The 22,981-nt window shown below is 51.2% G+C and overlaps 1 protein-coding gene across 1 annotated transcript in view; it reads left to right on the forward strand.

Moving 5' to 3' along the window:
* Window positions 1–20,344, forward strand: part of SLC29A3 (solute carrier family 29 member 3) — a 44,434-nt gene extending 24,090 nt beyond the window's left edge. The window contains exons 3-6 of the mRNA XM_030798633.1: window positions 1,147–1,229; window positions 8,503–8,729; window positions 13,055–13,217; window positions 18,917–20,344. Coding sequence (XP_030654493.1) covers window positions 1,147–1,229; window positions 8,503–8,729; window positions 13,055–13,217; window positions 18,917–19,571 — 1,128 coding nt within the window. The 3' untranslated portion in view covers window positions 19,572–20,344. The remainder of the gene's footprint in view (window positions 1–1,146; window positions 1,230–8,502; window positions 8,730–13,054; window positions 13,218–18,916) is intronic.
* The last annotated feature ends 2,637 nt before the right edge of the window (window positions 20,345–22,981 follow it).

The following is a 22,981-nucleotide window of genomic DNA, read 5'->3' on the forward strand; positions in this document are numbered from 1 at the left end:
TGGGCTCCAGCAATCCCCCTGCCTCAGCCTTCTGCATAGCTGGGACTTAAGGTGCACACCACCATGCCCGACTAATTTTTTTATTTTTTGTAGAGACAGAGTCTCACTATGCCCAGGGTGGTCTCCTGGGTTCAAGCCATCCTCCCACCTTGGCCTCCCAAAATGCTGGGATTACAAGTATGAGTCACCATGCCCAGCCTTGTTTTGTTTTTAAAGATAGGTATATTAAGAGATAATGCACACACTGTACAGTCCATCCTAATGAGTGGACATTCTTTGAGTTTTCACAGACACATACAACTGCCACACAGCTGCTTTAGCTGTGAGTTCCAGCACATCATAATCAGGCAATTCATCTGTCTGTGTTTGCACAGTTCTTTGTCACACCCCTGAGCTGCTGCCGGAAAATGCCCTTTTTCCTCATTCTGTGCAATCTAGGAGCTACTTCCCCAAATGGCTTTAACCTTCTGTAGCTGCTCTATCAAGAGAGCAAATCCAGAGTGAGAACAGAGTTTCCCTGTAGGGAGCAGGGCCTGGTGTATTTCTAAGAGGTCTCACTTGGTGGCAAGAAAGCGAGAATGTGGTTGGGTCACAAGAAAACCCAAGCAAGTGGTGCCTCATACCTGTAATCCCAGCACTTTGTGGGGCCGAGGCAAGAGGATCACTTGAGGTCAGGAGTTTGAGACCAGCCTGGGCAACATAGCAAGACCTCGTCTCTACTAGAAACTTAAAAACAAAAACATGGATAGTCTTGCATTTTGTTGATGGGCCAAGAAGGCTGATAGGGCAAACTTTTCTTTTCAGACCTACATTGAGTTCTGTCCCCATGGCCTCAGTCCATGGGCAGAAGTGTGGGCTGCACAGCACCAAGGGCCTCACTGGGGACAGGCATGACATCTTATCCTTCCTATGCCTCTAGTACTTAGTACAGCTGACATTGGCAGCTATTTGTTGAGTGGCTGAGTGAGCGGTCTTAGGCTGGAGATGGAGTGGGGCCTTGTTTGGAGGTGGGCTCACCCACGGCTCCTGGGTGTCTGAAGACAGTGGGGAGAAGCCCCACGGAGAGGGGCCCTGTCTCTGCTCGGGTGGGACTGCTCACCTCCATCCCTGAGTGACCGCAGCACCTCCTCACTTGTGTGCTTGCAGAACTACTTTGAGAGCTACCTTGCCGTTGCCTCCACCGTGCCCTCCATGCTGTGCCTGGTGGCCAACTTCCTGCTTGTCAACAGGTAGGTGGCTCTCCTCCCTCTCTCAGGCCTCCGCCTTGGCCTCCTGCCTCCTCTACTCCCCTCTTGCCTGCAGCTGCTTTTTTTCTGCCTACTTAAGTGGTGGTCACCAAAGTAGGAGGCAGCAGCTCAGATTTGTGCATGACCAGTGAGAAGGCAGATCAGGTCCCTGGTGATGCCCCCAGGGAGCTGGGCTTTCACTCTCCAGCCACATGCTGTGACATCGCTGTGACATCGTGGCAGTAGCCAGTGGGAAGTGTGTGGGAATGCAGGGGTTTTCCTCCCTTCTCTTCTCAGGGATCCTGTCTGTCAGTCTGCAAGTCCTGTGGCCCAGAATGGGTCACCTGACTGTTCATTGCTAAGCTGGTAATGCCAGCTCATGTGTCAACCACTCCCAAGAAGGCTCACCAGGGAAGTTCTGACATTGCAATGGTAAGGGCCACGAGAGGCTCCATCTGGATGTGCCTGGGAAGGAGTTATTCAGGAGCTAGCTGGACAAATTAGCATGTCCATAGACCCCCCGTGGGTGACTTGCTGGCTCAAATTCTCAATTTGAGTTTACAAAGACAATAGCCCTAGCTACTTTGCCTGCTTTCTAAGCTGCCGCTAAATGATATCGATGGCTACATTATGGTCCAGAAACCTGGGCTCCTGTTCGCCATGGCCAACTAAAACCTGAGGTCACTGATGGCAAATCTGTTTTGCCCACTTCTAATCAATTTGTAGTGACTGCCAGATCTCTAGCTGAACAAGATTCTAAGGCAGGTCTGGCTTCAGGGAGGGTGCTGGGATTGATTCGTGATGTCTGCTCTGGGTGCAGGAGGAGAGAGGGCACCACGAGTGTCTTTTACATGCTGAGCCGGAATAGATCAGTCTTTCCAAACATATTATGCCATGGGGATATTGCAGTTATCTGTTACATAATATGATCCCAAAGTGGCTTAAAACAATAGCAGTCGTGAGTACTTCTCATGTTCTGGGGGTTATCAAGGCCCAGCTGTGGTACTGTCTCCTGCAGTTGCAGTCAGATGGAAGCTGGAGCTGGAGCCATTCATATCCCCTCTCTCTCTGTCTCTTCTCTCTTTGTAGTCTCACATGTCGGCCTCAGGGTAATAGGATGGCTTACCCAGTGGCTGAGAACAAGGGAGAGGCTGCGTGGTTTTTACAACCTGGTCTCTCGGAAGTCATGTGCTGTCACTTTTGCCACACTTGACTGGTTTGGGCAGTCACAAAGCCCCCTTCTTTTCAAGGGGACATAGATCTCACCTCCCAGTGGAATTTGCATCTTTCTCCAAACCAAAGTGCAGTCTGGAAGAATGAGAAGGAGAGGGGCGTTGCAGCCCCTCTCACCAGCCAGCTGGCCTTCACGAGCCTCACTCCTGCCTTCCTAGGGCCATATTCAGTGTCCTAGCTGAGGGGGTGCAGGCTGCGGAGACCCCTACCCCAGGAGGAGAGTAGAGGATGGCAGAGCAGGGGTCCTGGCTGCGCCTCGCAGGAGAGAGGGTGTGTTGAGAGCCAGTGCAGGCAGGAGCAGGAGGCGAGGAAGAGGGGAGACAGCTGTGGTGGGGGGAACCCTTGGCTCACTCATGGTTTTCTCTGTCTACTCACTCAGCCAGCCCTGAGGATGGGGCTAGTTGTCCAGCCCAGATAGCCTAGAGAGAGCTCCCAGCTCCTTCCAGTTCCAGAACCAGCATCTGAACTATAGCAAGAGTGTAATGCCTCAATCACCCCTTGTCATGTCCCTTAGGCTGCACTGCAACCCAGGAGGGAGGCCGTGACATTGCCTCATTTTCCAGGTGGAAGTCAGGAGACCACAGGGGCACCACGGGACAGCTGAGCCTGCCTGTTGCCTCTTCAGTGGTCCGGAGGTCCTGCAGGCTGAAAGCACTCCCGGGCCATGGGTCAGGAGTGGCAGGGAAGGTCCAGCCTCTGGGCTGTGAGAGAATGCTATCCAATAACAGTAGCACTTCTGAGCATTATACCCTGCAGATGCATTATCTCTTTTAACCCTCACAGCAGCCTAAGAGTGGGAAACTGCTGTGACCCTGCTTTGAGATGGGAAAACAGGCTCATGGAGGTGACTGGCCCAAGGGACTGGCCATTAAGGATGGAGCCAGGTGGAGTGCAGTGGCTGAAACCTGTAATCTCAGCACTTTGGGAGGCCAAACCAGGGGGATTGCTTGAACCCAGGAGTTTGAGAGCACGCTGGGCACTATAGCAAGATGCTGTTTCTACAAAAATAAATTTAAAAAAATTAGCCTGGCATGGTGACACATGCGTGTAGTCCCAGCTACTCAGTAGTCTGAGGCAGGAGGATCGCTCGAGCCAAGGAGTTCAAGTCTTCAGTGAGCTATGGTCACGTCACTGCACTCCAGCCTCGGCTAGAATGAAAGGGAGGAGTCAGGATTTGAACTGGGACCTTCTCACCCTACATCTGTGCTTGGAACCCCTGAGCCACCTACATCCTAGTTCCCCAGCTTTGCACCCACCCCTGCCCCTGCAGCCACAGCCACTCCCAAGATCCTTCTAGTGAGAGCCCTGTCTCTCCAGGATTCAGGCTGCTGGGATGGAAGGGGGTGGTTAAGAAGGGCTGGGTCTGTCTCCAGTGAGATGTGGGCCCCCAGGCCAGCTGCCCTCCAAGACTGGGTCCCAGCAGATGGCTCAGCAGTTACAGGACATTCTCAGAGGGAATTAGCCCACCCCTGGCCTGCCCTTGCTCCTCCTGGGCTCTTGGAGAGGGGCAAGGGCAATGCAGGAACATGCTCTGAGGCCTCCATCTGTTTCCAGGCTGTGGGAAGATGGTCTGGGGCTAAGCTGTTTTTTATTTAATGTGCGAGATTGAAAAGTCTTCTTTTCTCCCCTCCTGGAGAACCCTGGCTTTCCCGACTGGCTTATCCAAAATTGCCAAGTGTTTTATTATGTTAAATCTGCAGCATCATAAATACTTATGAGGAGGATTTACATCTTGGAGACTTATGAAGAAATCAGTCCCCTGGGGTCCTGAGCCCTCACGAGTCAGGGAGTGGGGGGACTGGCAACCTGGGTACTGGAGGCAGCCTCTCCAAGAGTCTTCACAGGACTGAGACCTGCCCCAGGGTCTTGGTCTTGAAGCTGTCCTCTTGGTCATGCCCTGTCTCCAAGTAGAACCCCAGATGTTAGAGCAACTGAAAGTCAGGACTTTCCTAAGACCCTAAGAGCACCACTGTCCCCTGGGCCACTCTCCCTTCCTGGGTGGAAGCAGCAGAGAGGGAAGCCAGTGTTCTCCGTTCATGCCTGTGGACCAGGCTTGCACCTGGCACCTTTCATGAAGCTTGATGAATGTTGAAAATAGCCCTAGAGCCCAGGGATGGAGGCTCTGGGCAAGAGTGGTTTATGCGGCAGATAATTAGCAGGCGGGAAGGAGACCTTTGCGGGTGAAGGGCCGTGTAGGGGGACAGAGCAGGGGACAGAGCAGCGTTCCACACTGCATTGTTTCTGGAATGCATTTGGTATTGGCCTCCTCCTCTCTGATTCCTCCCCAACTTTCCTGCCCTGGGGGTGCCTGAGTAAGCAGTCCCTCAGCTCTCTGCAAAACAACCTTCCTGTTCAAGGAACTTACTACCTTGTAGCAACAGCCACACAGGAGGGCTCCCATGATGCTGCACCATTCCTGCTGGACTTTTTCCTGGCCGTGTCTGTGAGGAGGCGGTTAGAGGCAGAAGCCATTCCCGAGGCTGGCGGATGTTTCCAGCTGGATTTCCTGCCATGCTGAGGCAGCAGGGATCAAGAAGCAGACAGCCGCTGGGAGGTTCAGACCAGCATGAAACCTCCCCACCACCGGGTGCTACTGATCTCCCTTGCTTGTCAATTTGTACATCCAGCAAATATTTACCCAGTGCCTGCCAGGCCCTGTGCCTGTGCTGGGGGAGAACAAGGCAGGGCTCTGCCTTTGCAGCGCGCCTTGTCTTTCCAGCCTGGCCTTTGCCTCCTTCTTGCCCCAAGGAACTGGTTCAAACTTCTTGGCATTTGTTCCCAACCTCTCTTTCCACTTGAATTTTTTCAGATTTAGAATCATTAGCTGTTAGGGACCTTAATATCATCGGGTCTAGCTTCTTCTTTTTAGAGATGAGGGGACTGAGGCCCAGAGAGGTTGAATATTTGTCGGGGGTTACACAGCGAGCGGATGACAGGGCTGGACAGGGCTCCGGTCTCCTGATTCAGGCTCCATGCCCTGCTGGCCCTTATCTTGGGAGTGGGTAGGACAGCTCCAGCTGCTAAGAGAGGGTGGGGACACTGTGTGACAGGGCTGAGTGTGTAGGACCACCTCGAGCATCAGGGGTAAGTCTTGACTGCTGGCCTCCAGGGCCCCTGCTGTACTCTTACAATAGACGCTCTGGGCCGCCAAGGGTCCAGGTGCCCACCTGGCTGCCCACCAGCTCCTGTCCGGACCAAAGCCCCTGCAGACCTTGAGAAGATGTGTGTTAGTGTGAGGTCTTCATGGGCATCTTAATGCAAGGTTCCCCATAAGCAGGCCCTGAAACAAGGATTCAAATGCGAGTAGTTTATCTGGGAGGTGAAGGTGGGAGAGTACGGAATGGGGACAGGAAAGGGAAGGCAGTCAGCAGAGGATGCCTTATCAAGTCAGCTCCTTCAGAAGGGACAAGAACACAGTCCTGCTGGGGATCTTAGAGAGCCAGTGTGGAGCACGGCTGAGCAGGAGGGAGCTGGGGTATTTATGTACCAACTTCCCTAGTCGTTGGTTGAAGGCTGCTCTTAGGAGGTGTTCCTTACCTGTCACTCCCAGGTAAGTAACATCACTCCTGGAGTTGTAAAAGGGAGGGCACATGGGCAGGACACCAGCAGCATTGCTGTAGCTTCTGACCATGTCATTCCCAGCTTGAAACCCTGATGTACCTCTTTATGTTAGTGGGTACTTTTAGTAGCAACAACAGAGACACAAAAAAGGATGTCCTCTTTCTTTAAGTGAAAATTAAAGGCAGGTCCACCTTTAGGCATCATTGGATCTAGGGGATCTCCTCTGCACCACCCCTGGGCTCCGCGTGTCTCTGCATGGCTTTTCCTCCGTGTCTAGCCTCGCCCTACACAACTGGCTAGATGGCAGCCAGCAGCCCCAGACACGGTCTCAGCAGCGAGCTTCTCTCCATGGCTTCCATGTAGCAGTCCCAGGGAAGACTTAATGACCCTATGTGGGTCACATGCTAATTCCTAACTCAACCCCAGGGTCCAGGAGCAGGGAACACTCTGATTGCCCCAGGCTGCGTCACATGCCTGTTGTTTGTGGCTGTGTGGGTGTGGGTATGGGCAACCTGGCTGACCACTTCCCCAGGATGACTAGGCGAAGGAATGTTCTCCCAGGGGGTGGTGCTGGCAGACAAAGGCCCCACACCCCGCCCTCCTTCAGGACATGAGTCCATGCCTCTCCCCAGCATCACCTCTGTGCTCTTCTGCTCACATCTTGACTACAGCCAGAGTCCATTTGCAGCTCCCTGAACATGCCTCGCTCTCTCTCCCAAGACACGTGCACTTACATCCTCCCATTCGTCGTTACCATCCAGCATAGACATTGCCTCCAAATGGCCTTCCACGATGCCCAGGGTGGGTTTTGTGCCCCTCAGATGTGCTGCATGATGCCCTGGGGCCTCCTGATGGAGCACCTACCACAGTGGGATGACATATCTGTTGCTGGTCTGTCCCATGTCCTGGACACCCAGCACAGAACTGGACACACAGTAGTTGCTCAATGCACATTTGCAGAATGACCACACCACTGAGTACACACGTTAACAGACTGAGTGATGGGCTGGGGCTCAGCACACCTGGGTTCTCATCCCAGCTCCCTACAGACTCACTTCACAACCTTGAACTGTCCCTTCACTTCCTTGGGCTTCCTCACACCCCTTAGAAAGCAGTGACAGCGTCTGCTCTCCCATTAGCTGAGTACCAGAGGGAAACTCAAATTAGCCTGGGGCCACAAAAGCACTTTGAAAAAATTCCTTTCTTGCTTTTCATGCTCATCATTTCACACCTACTTGTGTGTGTGTGTGTGTGTGTGTGTGTGTGTATTTTTTTTCTACCTTTCAAGTTTTTCTTTTTTTAATAAAAAAAAAGTATGTAATCTGGCTTTTCTCCCAGCCCCCTCCCACTGGTTAGCAGGAAAATTAACTACACATCCAATCCGGTTTAAAGCTTAGTCTAATCTGATTATTTAAGCAGCCCCTTGAGATGATATTCTTGCTCCCTAGAATAAAAATGTGCAGCTTCTCAGATAGACTCCTTCCCTGCTTTTCTCCTCAGGCCACTATGGGGGCTGGGAAGAGTGCATGGCTCATGTGCAGGCATGGTGCTGGGGAGTGTGGGGGTTCCCTTGGCCCCAGGCAGCACTAACTTGGCATCACCTGCTCCCCATGATGACTGAGGCCATCACAGGAGGATGCCCCTGCCCTGGCCACCGCTTCTGTGCCATCCATATTTCCTCACTCCAGGGGAGGCAGTAGAGCATCATTCTGAGAACTGACCAGAGCCAGACCTCCTGGAGTTCATTGCTGAGTGACTTTGAGCTAGTTCCTCAACCTCTCTGACCTCAGCTTCCTTATCTGTATACATGGGATAGGTAGGAATACCTGTCTTACAGAACCGGTGTAAGAATCAAACACACTGGCATACAGAAAATGCCTAGAAGAGTGCTAGAAAAGTATGCATTAAACACTGTTTGAGTGTTTGCTATGACGATGATGATAATGATGATGATGACGATGATTTTCTTCCCTTCTTCCCTTTCTCCCCAAACCTCCTGCTAAGTTTTGGGGAAAGGAAGCTCAGTGGGTGGCTGCTCTGTTTAAACACTAGACAAAGCCAGCAGGAGCTCAGCCCTGTGGCAGGAAGAGCAGGGGTTTGCCTTGAACATCCTGGTGTCCTCGTGTCCTTGAACCTCACAGCAAGGTGAAAAGCAGCAGTACCCACTGAGCACTGGCCCTGAGCCAGGCACTGCCGCTTGCACCCCACACTGCTCACCTCTTCAGCCTCACCCCCACATGAGTTGCATCAACTCTCCCCATTGTACAAGTTCAAAAGCTGAAACCAGAGCAACTGAGTCCCTTACCCAAGGCCACACAGCTAGGGAGCTGGGAAGGCAGGATTCGAGTGCAGGCCTCTTGACTGCAGAGTGAACAGTCCTAACCGCTAAGTTCGCCTGCTTCCCTTAAGGTGGCTCACCAGCCCCAGCCCACACAGGAGCCCCGAAGGGGGTGTCTAACTGCTTCTGGCATCCTCGCCCCAGGGTTGCAGTCCACATCCGTGTTCTGGCGTCACTGACGGTCATCCTGGCCATCTTCATGGTGATAACCGCACTGGTGAAGGTGGACACCTCCTCCTGGACCTGTGGCTTTTTTGCGGTCACCATTGTCTGCATGGTGATCCTCAGCGGCGCTTCCACTGTCTTCAGCAGCAGCATCTACGGCATGACCGGCTCCTTTCCTATGAGGAACTCCCAGGCGCTGATATCAGGTGAGAGCCGGGGTCGGGGCAGCTGACCAGGTTCATCCACCCAGGAGTCATGGGAGGGAGCCAGAGATGATCATGTGGTGGCCTTTTCTGAAAAGGAAATGGCGTGGGTGCTGATTGTGTTTCAGTCATCTAGTGTTGTAGAACAAGCTACCCCAAAACTTAGTGGCTTAGAACAACAACAGTCATTTCTACTACTCACAAATTTGCAGCTTGGACAGGAGTTTGCAGGTGTAGCTCTTCTCCCCATGGCATCAGACAGCATAGCTTGACAGGGAGCCAGAGGATCCAGTTCCAGGTGGCACGCCCTCCTGGCTGGCGTGTTGATAGTGGCTGCTGGCTGGAAGCTTAGCCAGGGCTGGGCTGGGGCCAGGGACTGCCATTCCTCTCTATGTGGACCTCAAATGGCAACTTTGACTTCCTCATGGCATGGTGTCTGGGTTGCAAAAGCCGGCATTTCAGGAGATCCAGGCAGAAGCTTTATTTCTGATTTAGCAAAAGAAGCCACATAGGGTCAGTTCTACCATAGCCATAAGCTCACCCAGACTCAAGACAGATGGACCCACCTCTGGGAGAGTATGAAAGTCTCCCACCATGACCGTGAGAAGGTAGGCAGGAGGAGAGACGGAGTTGCAGCTATTTTTGGATAACATGGTCTGCCTACAAAATGCAATTCCTGAAACCAGCCTTCCTCCCTTTCCTTCCCTCCTTCTCCTATTCCTCTTCTATTTTTCCTTTTCCTTATCTTTTTTCCCCTTCTTGTCTCCTTTCCTTCCTTCTATCTTTTCTTCCTTTCTGATTTTATAGAGGACCTGCTATGTCCTGGGGATGCAAAGATGAACAAGCACCGGTCCCTTCGGAGCTGATGGCTCAGTGAATAAACTCTCACCCCCAGCACCCCCATGCTTTGGTATCCCGTGGGTATGCCTGTGCACGACGTGGGCCAACCCCTCTAGCTGATGTTTGATGCTGATGTTGATGAGCCTGTTCCAGAGGCCTTGGCACTTTTGTTCTCTAAGCTGGAGACACACACGTCTCTCACCCAGATGACCCAGCCAGGTAAAAAGGAGCGGGTCAGGAACCATTGGTGCTTTGCCAGGAGGCCACAGTCCCTGGGAGCAAGACTGGAGGCTCTGCTGCTGTGTCTGCCCCTCCACATGCCCCTGTTGTGCAGAGGAGAGCCCTAAACATTTGCCCACTGACAGCAGTTTCACAAGGAACCTGCGCTGTGCCCCTTAGTTAGTAACGCCAGGAAGCATGTGGCCAGAATGACAATACTTTGACAAGGGTATGTCCCTTCCCCACTCGGGCCAGTGCCAGACATCACTGGTGGATCTCTATCTTTCATCCTGAGCTTCTAAATCCTTCTCAGCACAGCACTTGAGGCAGTTACTCTCAGCAGATCAGAGTCTAGATGTGAGCTTCAATCTGTTTGCCATTTCTGAGAGCAGATTAGGCTTCTGGCTGTATCCTGGGAAACACTTGGGCCTAAGATAAAATAAAAATGGACTTGTGGCTAAGTTTCCTGGGTGCAGGCAACATGCACCAGCAATGCTTTCAAACGGGCATTTCTGGACTGAAGGCAGTGGCCACTGGACATGGGATTTAATCCCTTCTGTCACCACCATCTCAGAAGGAGGCTCTTATTTCCTTAGTTCCTTCCATCCTTGCTGGCAGCCTCTCCAGGAGCCAGTGACCAAACTCACCATTTACATTGGCAAGCGGTCCTCGGGTTCATCTGTCCACCTGTGATCTTCTAGGGATGGGGAGTCTCCTGTGGATTTTTCAGAAAGTCTGTTTAGAAAAGTGGGGAAGTTTAGTACTTCTATGCCAGTATTAATGACCCTGAGTCTAAACCATAGTCACCACTGTATTGGGCCCTTGTGGGTGCCCAACACCCTGGAAAATCAAGGTGTCCCAGTCTTCCAGAGGCCGCAAGACCACCTCGCCAGCCCCACTTGCTTTTTTCCAGCACAGCCCGTCTGTGAATTCCGCACGCGTTGGCATCTGAGGAACAATACATTTGTTTTGTGCTGGTGTTTTTTTAAACCCCTCATTTGCATGTATTTCCATAACTGATGAGATAAAAGTAGAGAGTCATGAAGGATGAGCTCCCGGAGGCCTGGTTTGTTGCTGATGATAATATTGTAAATTCTCTACAAGTTGGAAAGAGAGAGAGGAAAATCAGTAGGCAGTGATGTTAAGATCTCTTCCTTGGGGCGGCTAGGGAGTGTCTTACTGAGTTTAACCCCAGTTCTTACAAAATGTCTAGGCGGGGATTACAGCTTCTCAGAAGTGGGCATCCTCTTGGCAAAGGGTTTACCCATTGTTGCTGCTTTGATGTGGGAAGGACAGAAATAGCCAAGCACCTAACTGAGAATCAGAAAGGATTTGTGTGGTATTTGGCACTTCTCTGTGCCAGGCAGGCTTCTGAGTGCTTCACATGTAATAATCTTTTTAATCTTCATCACAGCCCTACGAGGTGGGTATTATTAACATCCCCATTGTATAGATGAGGATACAGAGGCACGGTGAGGTTAAGGGACTTGCTGAAGGTCACACAACTAGAAGTAGTAGAGCCAGGTTTGGACTCGGATGTTTTGATTCTAGAGTCTGCATTCCTAATTACGGTGCTAATTTTTATACCTTTGCCCTCCCTCAAGTACTACCCAGGCTAATAGAACTTATGGTGGAGAGGCTGGGGAAAGGATCCTCCATCGGGCCAAAGGCTATTCTCTGTAGAGCCACAGAGGCCACAGGCAGAGCATGGGAAGCCGTGATGGCATGCCACGGTGGATGGGGCCTGACTGTCCTTCTTCCCCTCTGCTTCATGCAATAGTGGGCAGGAAAGTGGTGCTGCATGAGAGCTGCCTGATGGAGACAGAGCAGGCCATGCCCACACGGACCCAGCCTTCTTCCCGCCTCTTCAGGAATGGACATTCTGATCCTCCGAAGTGGGCAGGTTCATCCCGCCAGTCAACCTGGCTCATACACCAGGCCCTTCCCGCATTGATGGTGATGGTCTTGGCCTTGTTGTCAGTGCTTTTCCATTCATCATCCTGTTTCCACCTCACTACGGTCACCTGTGATGAACAGGGCAAGTATTAGCCCCACTTTCCAGGCAAATAAACACAGGCAGGGAAGAAAGTAAATGATCTGCCCACGCTGGTGCCAGCATTCCCAAGCAATGCTGCACACAGACCTTCTGACTCGTGGCCAGCACAGGAAGACGACCCATGGCTGTGAGGGTTCGAAGGAACAGAAAGACATGTCTGCTGCCTCCCAGAAGCAATGGTGTAGTCGTGGCAAGGCAGAGCATAGCGTTTGTTGAAGTCTGCTGAGTGCCAGGCCCTTTCTGAACATCATCTCAGTCAGTCCTCAAAGCAACCACACAGGGTGGGGGTTGTTATTTCCATTCTACAAGCGAGCAAACTGTAAAGTCAGAGAAGCCACGTTACCCCTAGGGTCCCAGCTAGCAAGTAGCAGAGTCCAGGTGACACGTCTTCTGCCTGACTCCTAGGCCCGTTGGCACCCAAGTAGGTCGTGTGGCCTCCTCTGTTAGGTAGCAGTGAAAGGTCTGGCAGCCACACCATCTCACGGGTAATGTGTGTCAAAGCCATTGACAAGGAGAACATTCCATGTGGTGGGGTGGTTGTGTGCTTGTGTGTGCGTGTAGGTGTGTGACTGTGTGTGTGGGAGTGTTGTATGTGTTACACATGCGTTCACATGTGCATGGTGCCACAGCCGCCTTGGGGTACACAGTAGGTTCCGTGAGCTCATGAGTGGGCGATGGTGGGGGTTTATAGCCAGTGAGGACACCCCCAGAAAGGGTGGCCTCTGGGCAGCAGGGGACCCTATGTGAGGACAGTCCCTGAGCCTCCTTCCCAGTTTGGTTGGTGGGTACTTTGGGCCAGGGGCAGAGAAGAGGAAATCCAGAGGTCTCTGGCACTTTGTGCCCCTAAATCTAAAATTTCATCCCCCACTAGAAGGGCAATAAAGAGAGATGGAAGTTGAGGGTCAGAGGTGAAACAGGAAAGGCAGTGGTCCCCTGAAGGCCACATGCCACCTCAGGCAGCAGCCTCTTACAAGTCCAGCAGAGAGAGGGGAAAATGACCCCCTTAGAAACTCAGGAAATGCTGGAAATGCTTGGCTGCTGGGCCCTCCCTGTCTCTGAGGCTTCAGGACACTGAGGGAGCTTTGGCATTTTTCGCACTGAGGAATTTTTATTTTGGTTTGTGAAACCCAAGCGGGGGGGCCCGCAGCCACTCCTCCTCCTCCTCCTCCTCGCCCACCCCTCACCATCTCTGCGTGGCCTCTGTTCTCCGCAGGAGGAGCCATGGGCGGGACGGTCAGTGCCGTGGCCTCACTGGTGGACTTGGCTGCATCCAGTGACGTGAGGGACAGCGCCCTGGCCTTCTTCCTGACGGCCACCATCTTCCTCGTGCTCTGCATGGGACTCTACCTGCTGCTGTCCAGGCTGGAGTATGCCAGGTGAAGGTGCCACTCACTGTCCATGCCTCCTTCCTGTGTGTCCAGTTACAGCCCTGCTTCTTTTTCTCAGCAGATTCTATGCTGGCTTCTTTGTCTAGGTGCTATGGCTCAAAGCAGTTGCTCAACAAACTGGCCTGGCTGGTGGATGTGAGAGGCTGACTCTGTGCCACACCCAAGCAGTTGGAGCCTCAAGTTTAATCATGGTGAATAATAGTTACCATTGGTGAAACACAGCCCCTTACTCCAGCACTGTGTTCCTGCTAGCTTGATGTGTCCTACCTCATTCAATGCTCACACCTCTATCCAGGCGCCGTGGAGCACACCTGTAATCGCAGCACTTTGGGAGGCCAAGGCAGTAGATCGCTTGAGCCCAGGAGTTCAAGACCCATTCTGGGCAACACAGTGAGACTCTGTCTCTACAAAAAACAAAAAATTAGCTGGGCATGGCAGCATGTGCCTCTAGTCCCAGCTACTCAGGAGGCTGAAGTGGGAGGACTGCTCGAGCCCAGGAGTTGGAGGCTGCAGTGAGCTGATTGCACTACTGCAATTCCAGCCTGGGTGACAGCAAGACCCTCTCTCTCTAAAAACAAACAAACAAACAAAAAACAAACACACTCCCCTGTTCCTCTTAGAGTACAGTACTATTATTATTTATTATTATTCCCATGCACAGATTAGAAGACCAGGGTTCAGAGAGATTAAATTGCTGTTGTTTTAGTAGAGGCAGGGTTTCACTCTGCAGGCCAGGCTGGAGTGCAGTGATGTGATCGTGGCTTGCTGCAGCCTTGACCTCCTGGGCTCAAGCTGTCCTTCCACCTCAGCCTCCCAAATAGCTGGGACTCCAGATGTGCCACCACACCCAGCTATTTTTTTTAAAGTTTTTGTAGGCCGGGCGTGGTGGCTCACGCCCGTAATCCCAGCACTTTGGGAGGCCCAGGCAGGTTGGATCACCAGGTCAGGAGATCAAGACCATCCTGGCTAACACGGTGAAACCCCATCTCTACTAAAAATACAAAAAATTAGCTGGGCATGGTGGCGGGCGCCTGTAGTCCCAGCTACCCGAGGGGCTGAGGCAAGAGAATGGTGTGAACCTGGGAGGCAGAGCTTGCAGTGAGCCGAGATCGTGCCCCTGCACTCCAGCCTGGGTGACAGAGCAAGACTCCATCTCAAAAAAAAAAAAAAAAAGTTTTTATAGAGACAGAGTCTCACTATGTTGCCCAGGCTGGTCTTGAACTCCTATGCTCAAGTGATCCTCCTGCCTCAGCCTCCCAAAGTGCTAGGATTCCAGGCGTGAGCCACCGTGCCTGGCACAAAGAGGTTAAATTATTACTTGCCTGAATCTCAGAGCCAGTAGGTAGTAGAGCCAGGCAGGATTTTAAGATGACTCCAAACTTGTGCCTGGATAACTTGCTGCCTTATGGGGCTTCTTTCCACCTCTATGACCTGTTTTCTCGCCTCGAGTCTTACTCCTGCTTTCTGTCTCCAGTTCCTCCTTTTGCTTTCTTGCTGCCTGCTGCTTTTTACAAAAACAACCCTTGTCTTTCTCTTGTGTTTTATTCTTTTCAAAGCATTTTCCTATCCACTATCTTATTTGATGTAGGAAAGGCAGGAGTTATCCCCATTTAACAGGTGAGGAAACTGAGACCAAGAGAAGGCTAAGTGATGTGCCAGGTGCGAGAGCGGGGGAGAGATCTGCCCCTGATGCGGCCCTGTTCCACAGGAAGCTATTTTTTGCAGTGGCACAAAGCTAAGCAGTTTATGTGTATATTTTTGTTTATGATATATGACAATCTGTGCAGTTGTGATTGTATTTTCTCACTTGAGAGCTGGGGAAACTGAGGCTTAGGAGAGTTCACAAGCATGCCCCAGGTCACTCACCTGGTGAGTCACAGGCAGGACTGGAGCTGTTTCTGGAGTAGCCTCTCCCCACCGGATCATGCTACATCCCTGGCTTGCGACTGCAAGGGCCTTATCTCATCATTCATTCTCCCTGTCCTCATGAGGAGAGTCACTTTGTTAACCCCTAGAACCCCCAGCCTTTCAGCAGAACAGCGATTCCCCCTGGGCTGAGAGTGAGCCACTTTCCCCAGCTATAGGATTCTTCACCACTTCAGCAGTCCTCAGGGTTCTGAGGATAGGAGGGGGCTGATCTGCTTGAGCTATGCAGTATCCCAGGCACCTACAGACCCCTGGGCTGCCCAGCACTCCCCGCCCCTTCAGGGCTGTCATCAGAAATTGCCTAGCTGTGGCTCCAGGCTGATGTCCCTGTGCTTCCTGTGGCCTGGCTGGCTCTCCATCCCCCAGCATCCTGTACACTGCCTGGCACCTCAGCATTGTGCATTAAGTGATTCTCCAGCCACTGAATGAACAGAGGAACAGGAGGGTCGCCCCACTCCTTGTGCTGTTTCCTCGTGTCCTGTTTCTGGTGCTTTGGGTGGGTCTGTTTCCAGCAGGGTAGCCAACCTTCCTTGCTTGCCTAGAGCCAAAGGAGCTCCCAGGACAAGGGACTGTAAGTATTAAAACCAGGACAATTTCAGGCAAACCAGGATGGTTGGTCACCCTAGTTCCTAGTCTCATTTGGGCAGGCCAGAGTCCCTTCCAGCTGAGCATGTGAGACAGAGAACACCCAGGACCATGCTATCCTGAAGACGCTTCTATTACTTTTTTTTTTCTTTTTTTTTTGAGACAGAGTCTCACTCTGTTGCCCAGGTTGGAATGCAGTAGCGCAATCACGGCTCACTGCAGCCCTGATCTCCAGGGCTCAAGTGATCCTCAAGTTAGCCTCCCGAGCAGCTGGGACAACAGGCATGGGCCACCACCCCCAGCTAATTTTTGTATTTTTTTGTAGAGACAGAGTTTCACCATGTTGGCCAGGCTGGTCTCAAACTTCTGACCTCAAGTGATCCACCCACCTCAGCCTCCCAAAGCGCTGGGATTGATTACAGGCACGAGCCACTGTGCCTGGACAGAAGCTTCTGTTTCTTTGCTGATTAAAACTAGGGTCAGGATCTGTGGGCTCATAGACACTTCTCTAAGGATGGGGCTCATGGAGAGAGCTGTGCTTCCAGGTCTGCTTGGACTAAATCTTCCTGAAAAGGCAAGCTCGCCCGTCCTACATTTGGGAGAGTGAGATGACGCAGGAAATTTTGGAATAACTTAGGAGGAAGAGCTGTGACCAGAGGAACTTGGTGGGGAATTTCCTGAGAGCAGACTTAAGGCAAGGACCTGACGACGCTGAATAGAGGGGAAGTAAGAATATTCCTTTCCCTAGATAGCGATTGTGAAACCAGACAGGGTTCTTGGCTGAAGCACCCCGTTCACCATCACTCAAGAGTGATTCTGGATTCTGGGGAGGGGCCCTCCCACACACCCACTCACCCACATGCGTGTTATCTGCAGGTCCTCAGGGTGGGAGGACTGACTGGGGCTTCAAAACTTCTTGGCTGTTTGAAACCTCCATTTTACAGAGGAGGAAGCAGGCCCAGAAAGGGGTGTGCCTGGCCCAAGATCACACAGGGAGGCAGAGACAAGGCTGAAACCAGAACCAAGTTAGTGCTTACACACACACCCCTACACCAACTCCCTCTGTTTGAGCTGCATTAATACAGTCAGGCTGTGTCTCCTGGTTTTCAGATACCTGGGACCCAGAGAGGTTGAGTGGCTCAGGCAAGGTCACACAGTAAGGGAAGGTGATCTAAGCTTTCTTATTGGTCAGAGTAGCAGAAGTTGGAAAGATTGATGATATTCAGTGTTGAAGATATGGAAGACACTTCTATAGGCTACTTCTCAGTTCTTTCAACAGTTATGTGTTGAAGGGCTACTCCGTGCCTGAAGATTTAGCTGGAAACAGTCAAATGTGGTCCTTGCTCCAGGAACCTGTCTTCTTCTTCTTCTTTTTTTTTTTTTTTTTTTTTTGAGATGGAATCTTACTGTGTCACCTAGGCTGGAGTGCAGTGACGTGATCTTGGCTCACTGCAATGTCCACCTCCCGGGTTCAGGCGATTTTCCTGCCTCAGCCTCCTGAGTAGCTGGGGCTACAGTCGCAAACCACCATGCCTGGCTAATTTTTGTATTTTTAGTAGAGGTGGGGTTTCACCATTGGGTCAGGCTGGTCTTGAACTCCTAACCTCAAGTGACCCGCCCGCCTTGGCCTCCCAAAGTGCTGGGATTACAGGCGTGACAAGAACCTGTCTTCTACCGAAGGAGACACATGATAAACAAGTAAACCAATGCAATTACTATAGATTGTAGTCAGTTCTTTTGAAGGAACTGAACAGGTGCTCTGGTAGAGATGAACAGGGCAAGTTACTTCAGTTAGGGTGGGTAAATGGTGCTGGGCAGAGTTGAACTGGTAGTACCTATTAGGAGAGCAGTTTATCAGTAGCTATCAAAACGTTAAAGGTATAAACCTTTTAATCCAGCAATTTCCTCTTCTAGAAATCTGTCCTACCAAAATACTAGTATACATGTGCAAGGATTTATGTGTAGGGATATTCATTGCAACATTGTCTGTAGTAATGAAAAGTCGAGGCAACCTAAGTGTCCATCAGTAGGGGAGCAGTTAAATTGTACATCCATCTGGTGAACCATCGTAGAGTAACATAAGGGAGATATAGGCCACATGTTCCTGTGTAGAAGGATGGCCACAAGATACTGTTCTTTATGCAATTTTATGTATTCATTTATGTTTCACAGTTATGCATGATTTAGGCAGTTAGTATAAGGCATTTATATATATTATTTACATATATTGTATTTAGGCATTACACTGTTGCAGAAAGTTTTACAATATGTATGGCTTGACCCCACTCTTGCTTAAGAAATGTAACTGTGTGAGTGTTGTTTGTGTGTGCATGGAACAGTATGTACCAGATTGGTTTTTCTGTTTTGTTTTGTTTTGTTGAGACAGGGTCTCACTCTGTTATCCAGGCTGGAGTGTGGTAGTGTGATCATAGCTCACTATATTGAACAACTGGGCTCAAGCAATCCTCCTGCCTCAGCCTCCCCAGTAGCTGGGACTACGGGCATATACCACCACGCCTGGCTAATTTATTTTATTTTAAAATTATTATTATTATCATCATTTTTGTAGAGACAGGGTTTCACTTGGTTGTGCAGGCTGATGTTGAACTCCTGGGCTCAAGCAATCCTTCTGCCTCTATCTCCCAAAGTATTGGGATTATAGGTGTGAGCCATCATGCCCGGCCTAGAATGTTAATGGCCAGTACCACTAAGGAGTGAAATCAGAAGTGGGAAGAGGTCAGAGTCCCCTTTCTATTAATACTATATCATTTATTTTCTGTATTATTTGGGTTTGTTGTATCAAGCGTGTATTCCTTTTATCATTTTAGAAATTTGCATTTTTAATACTATTTTACCTCTACTCTCCTAAAATATAACAAAAACAGGTAAGCCAGGACAGGGGCCCAGACTCACCATGCAGTGGTCAGTCCTGATTTCCTCTGTCCCTGCTCATGGCATGGCCACTGTGCTGGCAAGCAGGCCAGGGATGGTGCAGGCCTTCCCCTGGCCACCCCGCGACAGCATCCATCATCTCAGGGAACGCTGGAGCTGTGGGCCTACAGGGCTTGGGCTCTCCATGCTGGGCCGGAAGGTTCTGTTCTGAGTGCCCACCCCTGGCTGTGCTGACTCAGATCCCAAGCAACCTGCTTGATGGTGGCCCTGTCTCCTCCCCGCAGGTACTACATGAGGCCTGTTCTTGCGGCCCATGTGTTTTCTGGTGAAGAGGAGCTTCCTCAGGACTCCCGCAGTGCCCCTTTGGTGGCCTCCAGATTCAGTGATTCCCACACGCCCCCTCTCCGCCCCATCCTGAAGAAGACGGCCAGCCTGGGCTTCTGTGTCACCTACATCTTCTTCATCACCAGCCTCATCTACCCCGCTATCTGCACCAACATCGAGTCCCTCAACAAGGGCTCAGGCTCACTGTGGACCACCAAGTTCTTCATCCCCCTCACTACCTTCCTCCTGTACAACTTTGCTGACCTGTGTGGCCGGCAGCTTACCGCCTGGATCCAGGTGCCAGGGCCCAACAGCAAGGCGCTCCCGGGGTTTGTGCTCCTCCGGACCTGCTTCATCCCCCTCTTCGTGCTCTGTAACTACCAGCCCCGCGTCCACCTGAAGACTGTGGTCTTCCAGTCCGATGTGTACCCCGCACTCCTCAGCTCCCTGCTGGGACTCAGCAACGGCTACCTCAGCACCCTGGCCCTCCTCTATGGGCCTAAGATTGTGCCCAGGGAGCTGGCTGAGGCCACGGGAGTGGTAATGTCCTTTTATGTGTGCTTGGGCTTAACACTGGGCTCAGCCTGCTCTACCCTCCTGGTGCACCTTATCTAGGAGGGAGGACATGAGGACATTGGTGCTTTAGAGCCTTTGAAGATGAGGAGAGAATGCAGGAGGGCTGGGGGCCATGGAGGAAAGGCCTAGAGTTTCGCTTGGGGACAGAGAGCAGAGCACACTCAGGCCTCATCCCTCCCAAGATGCCAGTGAGCCATGTCCATGCCCATTCCGTGCAAGGCAGATATTCCAGACACATTAACAGAACACTCCTGAGACAATTGAAGAAATAGTACAAAGCAGGGGTACTCCCTTCACAGCTGACGGTTAACATTCCACCTTCTTTCTAGCCTTCAAAGATGCTGCCAGTGTTTGCCCTAGAGTTATTACAAAGCCAGTGCCAAAACCCAGCCATGCAAAGCTCTCTGCATCCTCCCAGCTGTGCTCATTCCAGCTCACAGCGAGATGCAAGCAAATGCTCAGCCCTCCTTACCCTGAAGGGGTCTCCCTGGAATGGAAGTCCCCCTGGCATGGTCAGTCCTCAGGCCCAAGACTCAAGTGTGCACAGACCCCTGTGTTCTGTGGGTGAACAACTGCCCACTGACCAGACTGGAAAACCCAGAAAGACAGGCCTTCCATGAATGCTTCATTCCAGAGGGACCAGAGGGCCTCCCTGTGCAAGGGATCAAACGTGTCTGGCCTGGGTTTTCAAAGAGGGATCCTCATGACCTGGTGGTCTATGGCCTGGGTCAAGATGAGGGTCTTTTAGTGTTCCTGTTTAAAACATGTCAAAGCCATTGGTTCAAGGGCATAATAAATACTTGAGTATTCAATGTAAGCCTCATTGATGTCTCTGTTAGTCAGTCTTAACAAGCAATGGCATACTCAGTTTAGGCAATTTGAGGATTTTTTAAATTGATTATTGAGACAAGATATTGCTCTGTCACCCAGGCTGGAGTGCAGTGGCTCAATCATAGCTCACTGCAGCCTTGAACTCCTAGGCTCAAGCGATCTTCCAGCCTCAGCCTCCTGAGTAGCTGGGATTACAGGTGCACACCACCATGCCTCACTAATTTCTGTATTTTTAAAATTTTTCGTAGAGATGGGGTATTACTATGTTGCTCAGCCTGGTCTCGAATTCCTGAGCTCAAGTGATCCTCCCACCTCAGCTTCCCAAAGTGCTGGGATCACAGGTGTGAGCCACTGTGCCCAGCCTAATTTGAGGATTTTCTTTTTTTTATTTTTTTTTTTTTTTTTTTTTTTTGAGAGAGTTTTCTCTGTCCCCCGCTCCCCCCCCCCCCCCCCCCCCCCCCCCCCCCCCCCCCCCCCCCCCTTTTTTTATTTTTGAGATTTGGAATGTTTTGCTTGTGTCACCCAGTCTGGTTTTTTTTTTTTTTTTTTTTTTTTTTTTTTTTTTTCTGTCACCCAGGCTGGAGTGCAATGGCTCAATCTTGGCTCACTGCAACCTTGAGGATATTTTAAGAGCTGGTGTAGGAACCCCAGGGGGTTGTGCATTCTATCTAAAAACTAGTAATAGGCCATTCCAGCTCAAGCCTGATGTGGGGAGGGGAGGGAGTCCTAGAACCTAGGGAGTGACTTTGTCTGGGGATGGGATGGCCAGCCTGCTGTAACCCTGCAGGAGGAAGCTGAAGGAATAAATTCCCTCCATTCTTCCTCCAATTTCCATGCCCCTTGGACTAAAGCCCAGCCAGCAGCAGGGGGAAAGGGTAGAGAGTGGCCTGGAGAAGCAGGAAGGTGTCTGGCCCAGGGTCTCATGCATTGCAGGACCAGCTAGCACCTTGGCTTTCACAGGTTTATTTTTTGTGAACATCGCTGAAGCTCTGAAGCTTTGAGCAGCATAATTAGGTGTTGCTTTGTTCTGGTTTGTTGCGAACAGTTGTGTATGTTGAAGCTGTTGTTTCAAAAGACGACCCCCAGTTTCCATTGCTCTATCTGCAGGGGGCTGTGGCCCCTCACATTGGGGATCTCCTGACATGAAGAGTAATTTATATTTTTTTCAGGTGTCTAGAAGGCTCCCAAAAGCCTGTTCCTTGGAAAACAGCATGGCTCAGGAATCAGAGAGAGAAAGGAACCAGATCAGACCAGGAGCTCTCTCTCAAGAGTCCTGCAGAAAGAACAGAACTTGCCCCCAAGATGTGGCAATGCTTAGAGCCGTGAATCAGCCCTCTGCTTCTCTGCAGAAGCGCACTGGCTCATTGGTGCCCTGCAGAAGCTGATGAAACAGAAGCAGTCAGTAATCTAGCCGGTGGCAGCAGTTCATGTTCCCTACCATCTCAGCCTAGTACACATTCCCTCTCCTTGGCTGGAGAATTAAAGAGGACACCTTGAAAGGGTTTCTGAACTCGATACCTACCAAAAAGAAAAAATTCTCCCTTCCCTTTGCAGGAGGCTGAAATCTCCCCCTTGGTTTTTTCATTGACTTTAACACTGTGGATGATTTGGGGTGTTGGTCTAGCTGGTGACTCATCTCAACCACAAGAGTTTTGGAAATGAGCAGCATGGGCAGGCACGGTGGTTCATGCCTGTAATCCCAGCACTTTGGGAGGCCAAGGCAGGACACCTGAGGTCAGGAGTTCGAGACCAGCCTGACCAACATGTCGAAATCCTGTCTCTACTGAAAATACAAAAATTAGCCGGGCGTGGTGGTGGGCACGCCTGTAATCCCAGCTACTTGGGAGGCTAAGTCAGGAGAATCACTTGAACCTGGGAGGTGGATGTTGCAGTGAGCTGAGACGATGCCATTGCACTCCAGCCTGGGCAAAAAGAGCAAAACTCCATCTCAAAAAAAAAGAAAAAGAAAAAGAAATGGGCACCATGCCTGCCTTAAAGTAAACCAGCAGTCTCTGAACTCAGAGATGGGGACCATCTTGGAGCGATCACCTTGCAGCTACTGGGGAAGGAGTAGTGGGGGTCTCTCATGCTCTGTTGTAGGGGAATGGCTTTCAAAGAAGTGGAGGTGGCATCTCCATTAGAGAGATGATATGCAGTTAGTGTGGAACACAGGGGGAGTTGGGGGGCCAGCCCTGGTGATGGCAGGGCATGGAGATGATAGACTAAGTTGCATCCACTTTGCCAGGGGAGGAGAGGCTGCTCTGTTGGAAGGGGCTGGCAGCTTGGCTGTTGGGGATCATCCAGGCTTTCACTCACTCTGCTTGGTTACTCACCGTAGTGGGCACTTCACAGAGGGTCATTTCCTCCCAGGGAGGGAGGAAGGAAAATAAAAATCCATCTCCAGGCAGAAGGGTGGATGGGGGAGTTCAGACATGCTTGTTCTCCCTCCGCTGTGAGAAGCAGCTCGTGGGCTTCGGCTGCTCTGGATCTCAAGTCTTGTGGGAACCCAGCAGGCTTGGAACCAACTCGTATATTTGGAGGGGTGAACAAAACTCACCAAAAAGGAGGGGAGTTTTCAATGAGGGAGGTAGAGGGGGTGCCTTGAGAGGTTGTCTTTG

The sequence above is a fragment of the Nomascus leucogenys genome, chromosome 18 (genome assembly GCF_006542625.1).
Source record: "Nomascus leucogenys isolate Asia chromosome 18, Asia_NLE_v1, whole genome shotgun sequence".
Classification (NCBI taxonomy): Eukaryota; Metazoa; Chordata; class Mammalia; order Primates; family Hylobatidae; genus Nomascus; species Nomascus leucogenys.